At 35.4% G+C, this 15,384-nt stretch overlaps 1 protein-coding gene and 1 pseudogene across 6 annotated transcripts in view; one reads left to right on the plus strand and one right to left on the minus strand.

Moving 5' to 3' along the window:
- Tut4 (terminal uridylyl transferase 4) overlaps positions 1-15,384 on the minus strand; it is a 101,813-nt gene that overhangs the window by 15,594 nt on the left and 70,835 nt on the right. For all 6 annotated transcript variants that reach the window (XM_028785314.1, XM_028785305.1, XM_028785296.1 and 3 more), the window contains 5 exons: positions 6,465-6,542; positions 6,111-6,288; positions 5,842-5,889; positions 5,675-5,757; positions 325-440 (listed from right to left, as the gene is read on the minus strand). In XM_028785314.1, coding sequence (XP_028641147.1) covers positions 325-440; positions 5,675-5,757; positions 5,842-5,889; positions 6,111-6,288; positions 6,465-6,542 — 503 coding nt within the window. The remainder of the gene's footprint in view (positions 1-324; positions 441-5,674; positions 5,758-5,841; positions 5,890-6,110; positions 6,289-6,464; positions 6,543-15,384) is intronic.
- Positions 10,721-10,815, plus strand: LOC114639673 (annotated as a pseudogene).

Raw genomic sequence — 15,384 nt, forward strand, 5'->3', positions numbered from 1 at the left:
CTCTAGGATTCCGTTTACTGTACTTATTAACTTATGTAACTACGAAGTCCTTTTTTTTCCTTGCTCCTAGCAGTTCCAAACATATAGCATGTTTCAGTAAACATTTCTATCAAAAAAAAAAAAAAAACCTGAAAGAATAACCAAACATTATAAGAATAGCATTAACATAAATTCCTCTCAGTTGAACATTAATTTACTTACGATACAATTAAAAATCTTGAACTTTCAACTTTCATACTTAAGACATTTCTGAATAAAATTATAAATACAAGTTAGTCTCACATTTACTTTCTCTAAAATATTGACAGAAAATTATTTGCCAACCTTTTCCTTTTGGGACAGTCTTTCATGTAGTGACCTATTTTTCCACACACACGGCAACAACGATCATTAGGAGCCAATTCTCCATCTGTTAATACTCTTGAATCAAAGAAGTACTCCTGCAGAAATAATACAATTTTACTATTACAAACATGTAAAATTTCCCAAATACAAAGAATTGAAAAAAAAAAAGCCCCAACACATTAACAAATATTTCGCTGTAGGTAAAAAAAAATAAAATTTAGAATTATCCCAGGTGGTGGTAGCACACATCTTTACCTAGCATGTGGAAGACAGAGGCAGGCAGATCTCTACATTTGAGGCCAGCCTGGTCAACAGAGCAACTTCTAGAAAAGCCAGAGACTAGAATTATTATAACATCATAGGTGGTAACAGAACTAATAACTTTGTAACCACCACATTATACAGTACAATGCAGAGAGGCTTCAGATAAGTGGAACCTCAATAAAATAAATTTTATTTTCAATTACAATTTATAGAAAAAGAAACAGCACCCCAGAGATTCAAATCATCTGCACATGGTAATGAAATTGGGTAGATTTTATATGAAAGATTTAAAGTTTTCTCTCTAATGATTACAAAGCTCATGCTTTCTGTTAAACCACGGTACTTCTACAAAGAATTTCAAGTCCAGGAGAGCCAGAGCTCTGTCACATAGAAAAACCCTGTCTCAAAAACAAAAACAAGGCAGGCAGTGGTGGTGCATGCCTTTAATCCCAGCACTTGGGAGGCAGAGGCAGGTGGATTTCTGAGTTTGAGAGTTCAAGGCTAGCCTGGTCTACAGAGTGAGTTCCAGGACAGCCAGGGCTACACAGAGAAACCCTGTCTCCAAAAAAAAAAAAAGAAGACAACACCCCCACCCAAAAAAAAAAAAAAACCCGGACAAAAACAAAAGGAATTGCTTTCCTTTCCAAATGACTTTATATAAAGAAATCATCTAGCTCATTTAAAATTTAATTGGATTTGCAATTTAAAAAAAAAAAAAACACGTGTGTGGGTACCTGACCATGAGTTTACATGGACCATGTACATGCAGGAGTCCAGGAGGCAGGAGGAGGGCATCAGGTCTGCTGAAGTTGGAGTTTCATGGGGTTGTAAAATGTCTATGTGGATTCTAGGAACTGAATTATGAAGTGCTCTTAATTATGGGGTCATCAATCTACCTCTGCAAATAACCTTTAAAGACTATGTAATTTTATATATATATATATAAAATAAAAAACATGGAATATACCTGAGAAGGTGGAAAATATTTTCCAAATCTCAGTACTAAGTTCATTTCTCTTTTTTCCTAGCACCTTGCTTAACCTTCTCAATGCTTAGTTTTTCAGAAACACTAGTTTATCCTAACAATAGCCATACTCCTGAAAGCCAAGAGAGCAAATTTGCTGCCTATAAAATCATATGAAACCTAGGATTAAAGTAAGAGATACCAAAATAAAATGTTAATAAAAATAATTAAAAATAAAACAACGGTCAGTGTAGAAAAACTGAAAATCATACATATTTCTGGTATAACTGTAAAAGAGCAAAACTAAGTTAAACACACACACAAGCACATGAGTATTAAAACAAACCAGTAATTCTACTTCTTGGTGTAGTTTAATGAAAACATATTCACGCAAAAAAATTATCCACATATTCATAAAAACACTGCTCATAACATCTACAGCATAGAAGCAACCCAATGAAATAACTAACAAACGGATGATTAATATAGTATATTTATATAGTGGAACATTATTCATCTATAAGAAGAAATAAAATATTGACACATGCTAGAACATGTATGAAACTTAAAAATATGTTTAGTGAAAGAAGCCAGAACCAAAAAAACTACATACTGCATGATTCTAACTAAACAAAAAGAGTAAAATCTAGAAAAAGAAGGCTAATGGATTAAGAATAAGAAAGAGGAGCTCTCTTGGGGCCTCTCCTATGCTCAGAGGTTCTTTCTTACTTTCCTTAATGAACCTTTGCTTCATTTTCTTAAAGAAGAACAAGAGGAGGAAGAGGAAGAAGAGGAGGAAAAGGAGAAGAATATGTGTATCTTTGTGAATGAGGTGGGGGAGGAACAACTAGAGAGATAACCCTGTAATCACTACTCTTACTGCGGACAAAAACTTAATCTCAAGCACCTACATGAAGCAGCTCACAACTCGTTATCTCCAGCTACTAATGTCTCTGTTCTCCAAGGACACAGAAACTCACATGTACATACTCAGACATCAATCAGCATGCATCCAAATAATTAAAACACAAAATAAATCGTTAAAAAAAACTCAGAAATAAAAATGAAAAACTTTTGTGATATAGCTGCCAAATATGCAGAATAACAAAAAGCTCTGAATTATAATTTATCAGAATTATACCTCAACAAAGCTGTTTAAGCAAGCATGGTACATGGGAGCAGGCAGCCAAATGGCAGGGAGAAATTCTAGAAATTTAATAAAGAGGTCCAATGTATTAGAGCAAACATGCTTAGAATGGACACAGAAATAAACTCAGGCAGACTTAAGAAACCACATGGCGAGGCCCTGTAAGACTGACATCCAAGTGCTGGGACTACAGGCACATAACACTATGTATAGTTACAATTCTATTTTCTACAAAACAACAATAAAAACAACAAATAAACAAACAAAAACAGGAAAAAACATTCCTTTCTCATCTGTCCAGTTGCTTAAGGCAGAAACAGGCATCATCCAGAATCTGTTTTTCTCTATCATTTCTAATTAATCATCAAACAGTGGCCATTCTATTCCTGAATGATCTTCAATTCATGTTTCTCTACCTCACCATTAGTGATTTGAAAAATTCAGAATACAAACACTTTAAGACATTTAGTTGATAGGCAAACATGAAATGTAATACAAGAAATTACATAATGAAAATGAAAATATTTGCAAAAATGTATATATTTAAGAAAGTCAAAATATGTGATTTACTGATTAAGAAGAATGTAATTTTATGAGTGTGTGTGGAGAGAGAGACAGTAATTTACTTGAGGTTAAAAAGATAGTGTTTTCTATCAACATCCAAGGCAAATATTCATCTGTAATCTATCTCTAACAAGAAACAAAAAAAGGAAAATAAAATAAAGTGGTCACCAACAATTTGAGTTGGGGCTATCTCTGACTTGAACCCTGTCACCTGCCCTTGGATCCCTCTCCCCTAGCTGGGCGGCCTTGTCTTGCCTCAGCGAGAGAGGAGGATGCATTTAGTCCTGATCAGGCTTGATGTGCCAGGGTGGGATGGTAAGAAAGAGGCAAGGTGGGGTGGGGGCTCCCTCCCCTTCTTCCCAGAGAGGAGAAGGGCAGAGTGGGAAAGTTAGGAGAGGAGGGAGGGAGGCTTCAATTGGGTGGGATGTAAAGTGAATAAATAAGTTAATGGGAAAAAAAAGAAAGTGGGACAAAATGCAGGACTTAGAGAAATTTGATTAAAACAAAACTGCAAATACTTACAAAAAAACTTTATTTCTTTATGTTAGTATGTGCATGTATGTGTTCACACCATATGTAAGTTGCCTGGTGCCCGTGGAGACCAGAACCCTAGAACTGTAGTTACAGACAATTGTGAGCTGATGTGGGTGCTGGTAACTAAACTCAGTTTGTCTACAGGAGCTACTATAAGACTATCAAATTGTACTTAAAGTCCAGTTGAGGGTGGCAAGTATTGATAGTTTATACTAAACATTAGAAACTGTCTAGGTTTATGACTCTTTTCCCATTAGTGTTATTCAAACAGACAGACAAATGATTCCTGGAGTTAGTATAAGGTTAAACATATATGGATACAAAAGGATAGCAGGTACTATATTAATACAGAGATGTATAAAACAGAAAGTAGACAACGTCAAATGGGAAAATAAAATGGGAGACATAAGACAACTGATGGATAAGGAGAAAGCATATTACTAGCGAAACAAATGGTAGAAAAAATAAAGTGGGAATAAGGACAATAAGAATAACAAATACACTGTGTGTGTGTGTGTGTGTGTGTGTGTGTGTGTGTGTGTGTTGTGTTGGCTTTTTGAGACAAGGTCTCATGATAAAGCCTATGCTGGCTTTATATTCACCAGCTGACCTTGATTCCAGTCTCCACCTCCCAAGGCCACTGCAATTATAACTGTGTGCCACCAAATCCAGGATAGTTATTTTTCTGGACATTCTTACAAGTATATAACATATTTAGTAGTTAAAAAAGATATTAAGTGTAAGCATGGCCTGGGCTACACAGAGAAACCCTGTCTCCAAAAACCAAAAAAAAAAAGTGTAACCATGAAAGTGAATAAATAGTTCCTGTAAGTTATAATACTGACATAACAAAGACCCAAAAGAAAATAAATGACAATACGTTATGAAATGCCATACTAAAAATTAGAAGAAAATAAAGATTAAAATGATTAGCAAGCTCATAGACTCCTCTTTCTAAGCATCAGAATGTTTAGATTACATGCTAAATAAAAAACAAAACTAAAGATTTTTATATCTACATATAACTAGGGACTAGTTGCAATGTATTGAATTATAAAAGGTTAGTAAAACTTTTATTCTAAGATGAAATTAGTACATTTAAGTTAACTGAGGTCTCTTATATAGCATTCTGTACTGTGCCCTTCCATTGTCAAGTTCCTATTGAACATGCAGAGTCAAAATTACTATAATTTCCAGGTTAGATGTCACTAAGTGTGTATTGCTATGTCAATTACTGGATTAATGAAACTACTATGTTTTTCTACATCATTTTATGTTTCAAAACTTTTGTGTTTTGATATTTCCTATTTAATTATTGCCAATGTAATTATTACTAACAACTAAGGGGCTAACAAACAAACATACATGAGAACTAGTGTCCAAGAGGAAAAGCATCTGGCTTTTCTTACTCTACCATAAAAGAGAAGAGTCCTAAGACTGGACTGACCAAGTTTCTAGGGACATTCATATGTAAAGACAAATAAATGGGTATTCTCAAGATTTTTTCTGTTCAAAGTCTTTTCCTCTAAAACAGAAACCTCCTCTGGTCTCCTATGCAATAGAAAGTAAGCAAAAGCTGAGTGAGACCAAATAGCAATGTGTGAAGACAGCAACTGGAGTCAGAGGGAGGACACCTCCATCTCTGCTGTCTAATCCAGTACACTGCAGCTACGGCAGACTTTAAGCAGGAGTCATGATAAGTTAATATTTCAGATTTCTCCTTTCTATTAATTTCAGAATGGGAAAATCTGCATCAAAGGTTTTGCTTCCTTTCACTCTGCCATTTGTAAAAACCACAATGACAATGAAATCCTAGAAGAAAAAGAAAACGAAGTTTTCAAATAATATAAACTTACAGCTTCTCTGCCAATGAGTGGATAAAAGGGGGTACCAAAAAGTTTCCTTCCATTGATAAACGCCTTCATAATAAAATTGGTCACTGTTGAAGAAAGAAGATAATAAAAGATTTAGAGAGTACTTACCAGAAATCTGAATGCATATATTTTCTACATTTAAAACTTACTTTTTCTAGAAACACCAGCACCGAGGTTATGATTCAAGTCAAAAGGATCTAGAAAAGAAATATTTGTAAATTAATGTTTACAAGTATTGTACCATCAATGGACTGTGCCGGAACAAGAGTCTAATGCTGAGTACTCTGAAACTATCCCAGTCAGAGAATTATCCTTTTAAAATTATTAAGTGATAAAAACAAAAGGTTGACACTTTTAGATCAGCTTTTCTTGCTAAATTTTTGTGTTCTTGAATTAATAATAATGTAAACACAATCACCTTCAATTGCAATGCATTTAGAAGTCCACTGCTTTTCAAAAGTGGTCAGCAGCTTTTTCTGCCGAATACTGATTACATACTCCTTGAAATCAAACTCTTCAGTATAGAAGCGTAGCAGTCCTAACCAAAGCTCTCCTAGTGATTCTGTGTTCTTTCCAAGTGAAGGTAAACGCTTTTTCTTCAGTTAACAAAATGGGAAGAAAAAGAGAAATATGGGAAGAGGAGGGTAAAGAAAAAGGAGAGAAGGATACATATTATTAAAAATATAAAAAATAAAAACAAGTAAAATTATTAAAGTATGCAAATCCTAATGCCATCGAACATTCTATAAAACAGTAACTGTATAAAAATTACCAGTTCTTCTGTTTTATCAAAGAAAAAGGCATTCCATCCATCAACCATTCTCTGTGGAATCTGCTTTCCATCAAAGATCTGCATAAAAAATATTATTATTAGATTTCAAGTTATCTAACCTGAAGACCTACAAGACTTCAGATCATTTTAGACTTTATCTACAAAAAAGATTAATGAATTATTTCCCAAGGAAAAACATTAGAATGTTATAGCTTGATGCCAAGTAAGTGATTAATGAAATATACCTAAACCAAGCTTAGATTCTCCATTCAAATTTAATATTATTACTGCTGTTTGGCCTATCAAAATGTATTTGTATGCATATATATAGATATCTTCAGGCCATGAGTAAGTAAAATAAAAGTACAAAGTAAAAAAAAAAAAACAAGTTTCATTAAAGGATTATAAATATAGGTATACAAAATATTGATTCTATACCCAAAGAAAACTGGTATTACTGTTCCCTAGTACCTTTAATCACTTACTAACATAAGGCTAAAAAGTGCTTAAATATCAGATATGTTCAATGGAAAATTAGGTAGCTTTTCCTGACAGCTTTATAAATTATGAATCCTTCTCATTAAGTTGCATATTCTGGCCTCAAACTTCAAATTCTCCTGCCTCAGACTCCAGAGCATTGGATAGCAGACATGTGTCACTATGTCTGACTAAGAAATACTATTTTATGAAGAAAAAAAAATACAATATATAGCAATTGTTTTAGAACAATTGACTTCCACAAGTAATTTTATGATTTGCTTTCCTTTTTATGAGACACGGTCTCATTAAGAAACCCAGGCTGGCCTCAAATTTGTTATGTAGCCAAGGATAATATTGAATTTCGGATCTTGCCTCGAGCTTCTGAGTACTGAGACTATAGACATATAACACAGTAGCTAGTTTACAATATAAGGGATCAAACCCTATGCAAGCTAGACAAGCATGCTACCAACTGAGCTATACACCCAGCACTTGTGATTTGCTTTTCCTTTTCTTTTTTGTTTTTTGTTTTGTTTTTTGTTTGTTTGTTTGTTTGTTTGTTTGATTGAGACAGAGTTTCTCTTTATAGCCCGGGCTGTCCTGGTACTCACTCTGTAGACCAGGCTGGCCTCAAACTCAGAGATCCGCCTGCCTCTGCCTCCCAAGTGCTGGGATTAAAGGCATGCACCACCTCTGCCCGGCATGACTTGTTTTTCTAAAAGAGGATTAATAAAATGACCCAATAAAGTAGAAAGGTATACAGTATTGCTTCAGAGTCAGCAAAACTAAGTTTTAGTCTCAGGCCTATATACATAGATTCTGGTCAAGATAATTATCCCCATAAGCCTCCATAAAGTTAACCCAGTAAAAATAAAAGTTTACATTAACTACACAAGTAGTTTATAAACCGACATTTTAAAAATTTACTTATTTTATATTTACTGGATATGTGTGTGTCCAAGTGAGTACAGAACGATGCTGGGAATTGAATTTGGGTTCTCTGCAAGAGCAGTAAGCACTCTTAACTGCTTAAGCCATCTCTAGAGTCCCCAAATGTGTGTGTGTGTGTGTGTGTGTGTGTGTATGTATGTGTGTGTGTGTTTGTGTGTGTGTGTGTGTGTGTTGCTTGCATGTGTCTGTTCACCACATGTGCGCCCAATACCTGTGGGGACCCAAAGGGTATCTGATCTCCTGTAACTCAAATTAGAAATGGTTGTTAGGTGTCATGTGGTTGCTGGAAATTGAACCCAGGTCCTCTGAAAAAGCAACCAGAGCTCTTAACCACTGAGCCATATTTCCACCCCCTAAAAATTTACTTTAAAAACACAATTAATTTACTTATTATGAATATATGTGCATACCACTCAAGAGCATGTGCCATGACACATATCATACATGTGGTCAGAAGACAGCTTGCTCCTACGAGCAGTTCTCTTCTTCCACCTTTTTGAGTCCCAGAGATAGAACTCAAGTCATCAGGTTTAGGGACAAGGGTCTTTACCTGCTGAGCCATCTTGTTGGGTTCCCTAAAATGCAGCCTTCTTGAAAACTCAAATGTGAAGCAAATAAAAAACAGAAGTGTCTTATTAATTTTAATATTTATTAGTTTTTATTTATTTTCATATATGTTTTGATTTTTAAAGATAAGATCTGCCTATGTAGCTCTCAATGACCTAGAACTCACTCTGTAGACCAGGCTGAACTTGAACTTAGATCTGCCTGCCTCTGCTTGTTAGTACTAGAATTAAAGGCGTGTGCTACCACCCCTGCCTCCAGCCCAGGGACAGAAGTGTTTTAAACATAAGACAGCTTCTCTTTCCCCGTCTTTACCTTTCCAAACATACATAAAATAAAACCTAAGACTGTTTCAAATCACTTGATAAGTTAATCCATGGAGCCCGTGTCAAAAGGCAAGTGGTTTACACTCCTGTATGCCTAGCATCTCAAATTTCATTTTAAGATTTAAATTTCTTGTGGTTAAGAGAGCTACCGCATAAATGTGAAGCACAAAACTTCAATAAACCAAAGCTTACCATAAAAAGATTGTTTACTGAATATACTCTTTATGTTAAAGATCAAATTTGCAAAAATTAAACTAATTAAGTATCTTGGGAATACTTATATATAACTTAAACAAATACAGTCACCTAAAATGTTCACTGTACATTCTGGTTTTTTTCTAAAATAAAACGAGCAAAGACTTGGAAAGATGGCTCAGTTGGTGAAGCACTGACCTCACACAACCCACATAAAAAGCTGGGCATGATGGTATATTCCTGTAATCCTAGTGACAGGATGCAGATAAGACAGTGATTCTAGAACTGGAGCTGTAAACCAGTGGTACAGTATTTGCTCAGCACGTTCAAGGCCTGGGTTTATGCTCTCAAAAAAGTGAAAGTTTTAAGAGGCTAAAGTAAAAATTTTATCACGTAAGATTTAGGTCTTTGGGTGATAGGGATATAGCACCATGTTTGGTGCTGCTTCCTAAACATGTAGGAGACCCAATTTCAATCCCTAGTACAAAAAACAAAACAAAGAACCCAAACCACCCCAAAGCCCCCAAAATCGTATTTGCATAAGACACTTGAAAATTCCCATGTTACTTTATTGTTATAGTTATGATCTACTCATATACGAAAATTATACCTTTTTTTTTTAAGTTGTGTTAAAGCAAAATTTACTATCTTAAATCTTTGGTTCACTGACATCAAGTGCTGAGCTATACCATCACAAGCCATTTAGTATTTTTTTCTTTTTCTTGTAAAAGTACAATCCTGTGTGTGTTAAATTGTTACTTTCCATGCATCCCTTCCCCAGATGGTGGCAACTACCATCCACCATTCTACTTTGTGTATCTATGAATTTGATTATTCTAAGTACCTAATTAGAATCAAATACTATGGTCTCTTTATTAACTGGCTTACCTCATTTGGTATAATGTCCTCAAGGTTCTTTGATTAAATTTAATTTTCCAGTTGATATAGTTTAAGAAAGCATAAATTTTCATGTAATCAACTAAGAACAACACTCCTAAATCTCTTTTACTGTTAATTTTTATGTAAAGAATGTTCTTGGACTTACGATTTGCTGGAACAGAAAAAAAAACTCTGCTTAAGAAAGTTCCTTTTGACCTGAATGTATTATTGATCAACAACAAAAAACCCTCCAAGGGTTAGGAACTCATTTTGGATGGGAGAGCCCTAGCCTAAAGGCTTAATCCCCAGTACTAAAAAAACAAAACAACACTGCAAAAGCCAGTACATAGTGTGGTGTTATACCTGAAACCCCAACTACTCAGGAGATAGCGGAAGAATAATGACAGGCCAGTCTGAGCAATTTAGCAAGGTTGTCATAAAATATAATCTGTAACATAACATAAAAATTATAAATTTATAAAATATCTAACATTATAAGGGAACTTGAGAATATAGCTTATTGGTATAGTACTTGCTTAGCAAGTAAAAAGGCCCACAAAACAAAACCTTAACTAAACCTAAATAGCTAGCTATTTAAAGTTAGACTTATTGCAAATGAAGCCAGAGATAATTAAAGTTATTAAATAAATCATTACTACTAAAAACAAAATGTTATCTGTAGCCAAAACTTAAATAATACCAGAAAACACAAACCCATATGACAACCAAAAAGGTCTAGAAGCAAAATGTATGTATCATCAGTCTAAAAGTATCAGTCTTGACACAATCAGAACTCATTATACTATGTCCATTGATTGCCTGACATTTTAACAACTATACTCTGTTAAAAAAGATAATGGGGTGTTCTCTATCAACAGCACATACACTCAAACTGAATTGACACAGGGAAGATTAGCATGGCCTCTGCACAAATTCATGAAGCATTCTATACTTTTAAGAGGCCATGAATCTGAAAGGGGCAAAGAAGGTATAGGGGAGAATTTGGAAGGAGAAAGGGGAGGAGAAAATAATGTGACTATAGTATAATCTTAAAAAAAAAAAAAAGAAATATTTTAAAAACAGATTATGGGAAACTTTCAGTTGAACAAAAGAATCCTATTATATTTCAACAGTAACAATAATTTTGGTAATAACAACCACAAAAATATGGTAAAAGGATATTTAAAACAATTGTCACTATGAATACCTATTTTAATATCTATTGTTTAAAAGGCATTCAACTTCTGGGTTTTGTTTATTAGGTTGCTTTAGACAGGGTCTTACTATGTACCCTCGATTGGCCTGGGCTCCCCATGTAGACAAGGCTGGCCTGGAACTCCTAGAGGTCCCTTGCCTCTGCCTTTTTGAGGACTAGGATTAAAGGTGAATATATGCCCAGCTTATTTTGTTTTTTAATTTTGAAGACAGGTGCTACTATGTAGCTAGGTTAGTTTGGAACTGCTTGCTATATTCAAGTTTGGAACTTGTGTGCCTCCTGCTAATTACAGACATGAACCCACTCATGAACCACTTCACTGTCTCTGATCTACATAAACACTGAAAAAATACTATTCATACATTATTTGGTTTTGTCTGTTAAGACATAATTTTGCTATATGGCTTAAACTTGAAATCATTCTTCCTTGCCACATCTGCCCATGGTATTACAGCTTTACCGATAATGAAATTCAGAATCATGAAGGTTAGGCAGCTTGTTAAAGCCCATACTATCATAATTATGGGTTTGACTAAATTCTGAGTCTAAATGACACACCCTTATCTATTAGCTAATACTGCCTCAATGATTACTAATCCATGAGAGATCACAGAAAATACTCTGAAAACAAAATTTGTGGCCCACTCATGTTAATCATACACCGTCACTAAAAGTATAAAACACAGAAAGTGATAAAATTGGTTTTGGCAGACCTAATTTAATTTATGGTAAATTTTAAATATTCTTCAGTGAAAGCTAGGCATAATGGTACATACCTTTAATCCCAGTACTCAAGAGATAGAGGCAGGCAGATCTCTATGAGTTTAAGTCCAGCCTGATCTACACAATGAGTTCCAGAGTTATATAGGGCAACCCTGTCTTTAAAAAAAGCAAACAAACACAATTCTACAATAATCATCCAACTTTTAAACTGTTACCATCAGGATATGATAAGGGTTTTCTCCCTATAGAGATTTGCTCAACTTTGTCATGAAAGTATAGATACAATGAAAGCCATAAAACTACAACCCAAGACCATCTTCTTTGCTGCTACTATGTGCCTTAATTGTCTCAGACACAATGTCTATAACCTGGAGCCTAGACTATGTTTCTGTTGGCAAAAAATAAGGAAAGGTTACTTCTAGGCACTAAGAAATGAAAGCCAATCCAAGCTTAGTGGGTGTATGCCTGTAATCCCAGCACTTGGGAAGCAAGGGCAGGCAGATCCTGCCTCAGCCTCCCAAAGTGCTTTAGTGACAAGCATGAGACACACACCCAGCTAAAACCATTTCTTAAAAGGTACATTCTGCCAAAATGAACAGGGAAAAAAAAAAAGGCCCGTATAAATCAATAGCTAGTAACATTTTTAAAACAATGAAACAATGTTTCAAAATAATTATACATCAAGACCAAGAGAGATATATCCCAAGTAGTCAAGATTGGTCCAACTTACAGAAATCAAACTCATCAATCACATTAATAAAAAGAAGAGAAGTCAGACTAGTATTATCAATAGATTCACAAAAAAGGCATTTAGTAAAACTCAATACCCATTCATGAAAATGAAAGTAACACCAAGCACAGTAGTGACACACAGCTACTTCCAAGTTGAAGAAGAATCAAAGAAATTTAGGAGTTCAAGGAAAGCCTGAGCAATGCATCTCTCGCTCTCACTCGTTCTCGCTTGCGTTTGCTCTCTCTCCTCCCTCCCTCCCTCCCTCCCTCTTTCTCTCTCCCCAAAATATAAAAATAGCTAGGCATGGTAGTACAAAACTATAAAATCCTAGCACTCAGGAAGCAGAAGTAAAAGGAGCAACAAAAATTCAAGATCAGTCTGGTGTATATATCAAGTACTAAGCCAGCCAAGGGCTACAAAGAAAACCTTTATTAAATTAAAAAACAAAGCAAAAACCACAATGACAAAAACAAAAACAAAAATCCTTCATAAATATGTGGTGGTGATTTTTTTTTTTTTAAACTTGGTAAGAAAAACAAAATCTGCAGGCTTCTCCCTTTGGCAGAGCTAAGCTAATCTAAGCAAAGGCACTGTGAATAGTACCTCTGCATAGGCATGAAGTCTTTCTCTGCTTCTTCTTGGAGCTAATTTGTATTTTTCTGTCCAGTCCTTATTTGATCCTCATGCTTGCCCAACTCCCTGAATCTAGTCTCTTCCTTATGCTGCCCCCTTGTGATACATGCCATTTTAAAATTTTTGCCAAGCCGGGTGGTGGTGGCGCACGCCTTTAATCCCAGCACTTGGGAGGCAGAGGCAGGCGGATTTCTGAGTTCGAGGCCAGCCTGGTCTACAAAGTGAGTTCCAGGACAGCCAAGGCTACACAGAGAAACCTTGTCTCGAAAAAACAAAAACAAAAACAAAAAAAAAAAAAAGAAAAAAAAAAAGAAAAAAATTTTTGCCAAATACCAAAGCTACAGAGATTAAGATCATGAGCTGCTCTCGAAGAGGACCAGTTTTGTTCCAAGTATTCAAATGGGATACATTCATGTGGACGGACACACACACACACACACACACACACACACTTGTAAATATTGAAAAGATATTGGTCAGGCTTCAACATACACCATACTAAAGACCTGAAAATGACACATAAACATATGGAAAGATACTCTCCAACATGTATAATGGGGAAATACAGACTGAAACAATGCAATACTACTAAGACATCTAATAGAATGGCCAAAGTGAAGAACACAGAAAACACCAAATTCTGCTAAGGATGTAGAACAAGAGGAACTGTCCCTCTTTTCTGGTTGGAATACAAAATGCTACAGCCACTTTCTAAGAGTTCAGCAATTTTACCTTAAAAAACCTACATATTCAGTTACATGTTTCACTAATCCTGCTTAATGATATTTGCTTGGAAGCACGCCTTTAATCCCAGCACTTGGGAGGCAGAGGCAGGCAGATTTCTGAGTTTGAGGCCAACCTGGTCTACAGAGTGAGTTCCAGGACAGCCAGGACTATACAGAGAAACCCTGTCTTGAAAAAAGAAAAACAAAACAAACAAAAAAACAAAACAAAAAAGAAAGAAAAACAAAAAAAACATACCCACATAAAAACCTGCAACTGGGTCTTTTGTCAGTTTCAAATAGGGTTCCACTTTGTCCTCAAACTTAGTATGTAGCTGAAAAATAACCTTGATCTCTTCCTGAGCCTCTGCTTCCATCTCCAAATGCTAAGATAACAGGCACCTCTAGGCCTCCTTTGGTTCTGGGAATCAAATCCAGGGTCTCATACATGGTAGGCAAACATTTGACAGACACAACAGCTTCCCCTAGCCATGGGTTTTTTATTGTTTGATTTTAATTTTGAGACAAGGTCTTCCTGGGCGGTGGTGGCACACGCCTTTAATCCCAGCACTTGGGAGGCAGAGGAAAAAAAAAGAAAAAGAAATTGAGACATGGTCTTGCTCCATAGCCCAAGCTGACTTGCAATCCTTCTGTCTTAGACTCCCAGCTGCTGGGATTATATGAGTACATCAAGATAAACTCATTCATGTGGATCTTTGTATCATTTCTACTATAACTGTCAAAAGCACTATAACTTAAACACAACTAAGATGTCCTTCAGTGGGTACCTGGATAAAGAAACTGACATAGAGTAATGAAATCTACCAACAGAAAAAAAGGAAGAAATGTAAATGCATATTACTTAATTTGAAAATATGTAAGCCTGCTCTCCCCACAAAGTACATGTGTGTGAGAGTAATTTTAAACATTTATTTTATGTGTATGGGTATTTTGCCTGCACAAATGTCTGTGAACCATGTGTGTGCCTGATGCCCAGGGAGGCCAGAAGAGGATATCAGATGCCCTGTCACAGATAGGAATTGCAAACAATTGTGAGCTGCCATATGAGTTCTGGGAACTAAATCTAGGTGCTCAACAAAAGCAGCTAGTGCTCTTAACTGCTAAGTCATCTCTCCAACCCTGAGATAATTAACTGTTAATCTGTCAGAACATAGAATCATCTCTGATAGAAAACATGAATAAAAGATTGCCTAAGCCGGACAATGGTGGTGTATGCCTTTGATAGTCTACACAGGCAAAATTATGGACTAAAAAGACTAAAAATAAAAAGATCAGTGATTACCAAGAATTGACAGAAAGGATGCTCTCTAGACAAAGCAAAGACAAGTTCAGAAGAAAACTGTACTGTGTATTATTCAAATCTAAATGATATATATGCTCAATGTAAATCATGAATTTGGTATGACTATGATATGTCACTGTAGATTCATCAATTTTAACAATATATTTCTCAAGTGAGGCTGATAAGGGAGGAAGG

This window comes from Grammomys surdaster, unplaced genomic scaffold (genome assembly GCF_004785775.1).
Source record: "Grammomys surdaster isolate TR1022 unplaced genomic scaffold, NIH_TR_1.0 100, whole genome shotgun sequence".
NCBI lineage: Eukaryota > Metazoa > Chordata > Mammalia > Rodentia > Muridae > Grammomys > Grammomys surdaster.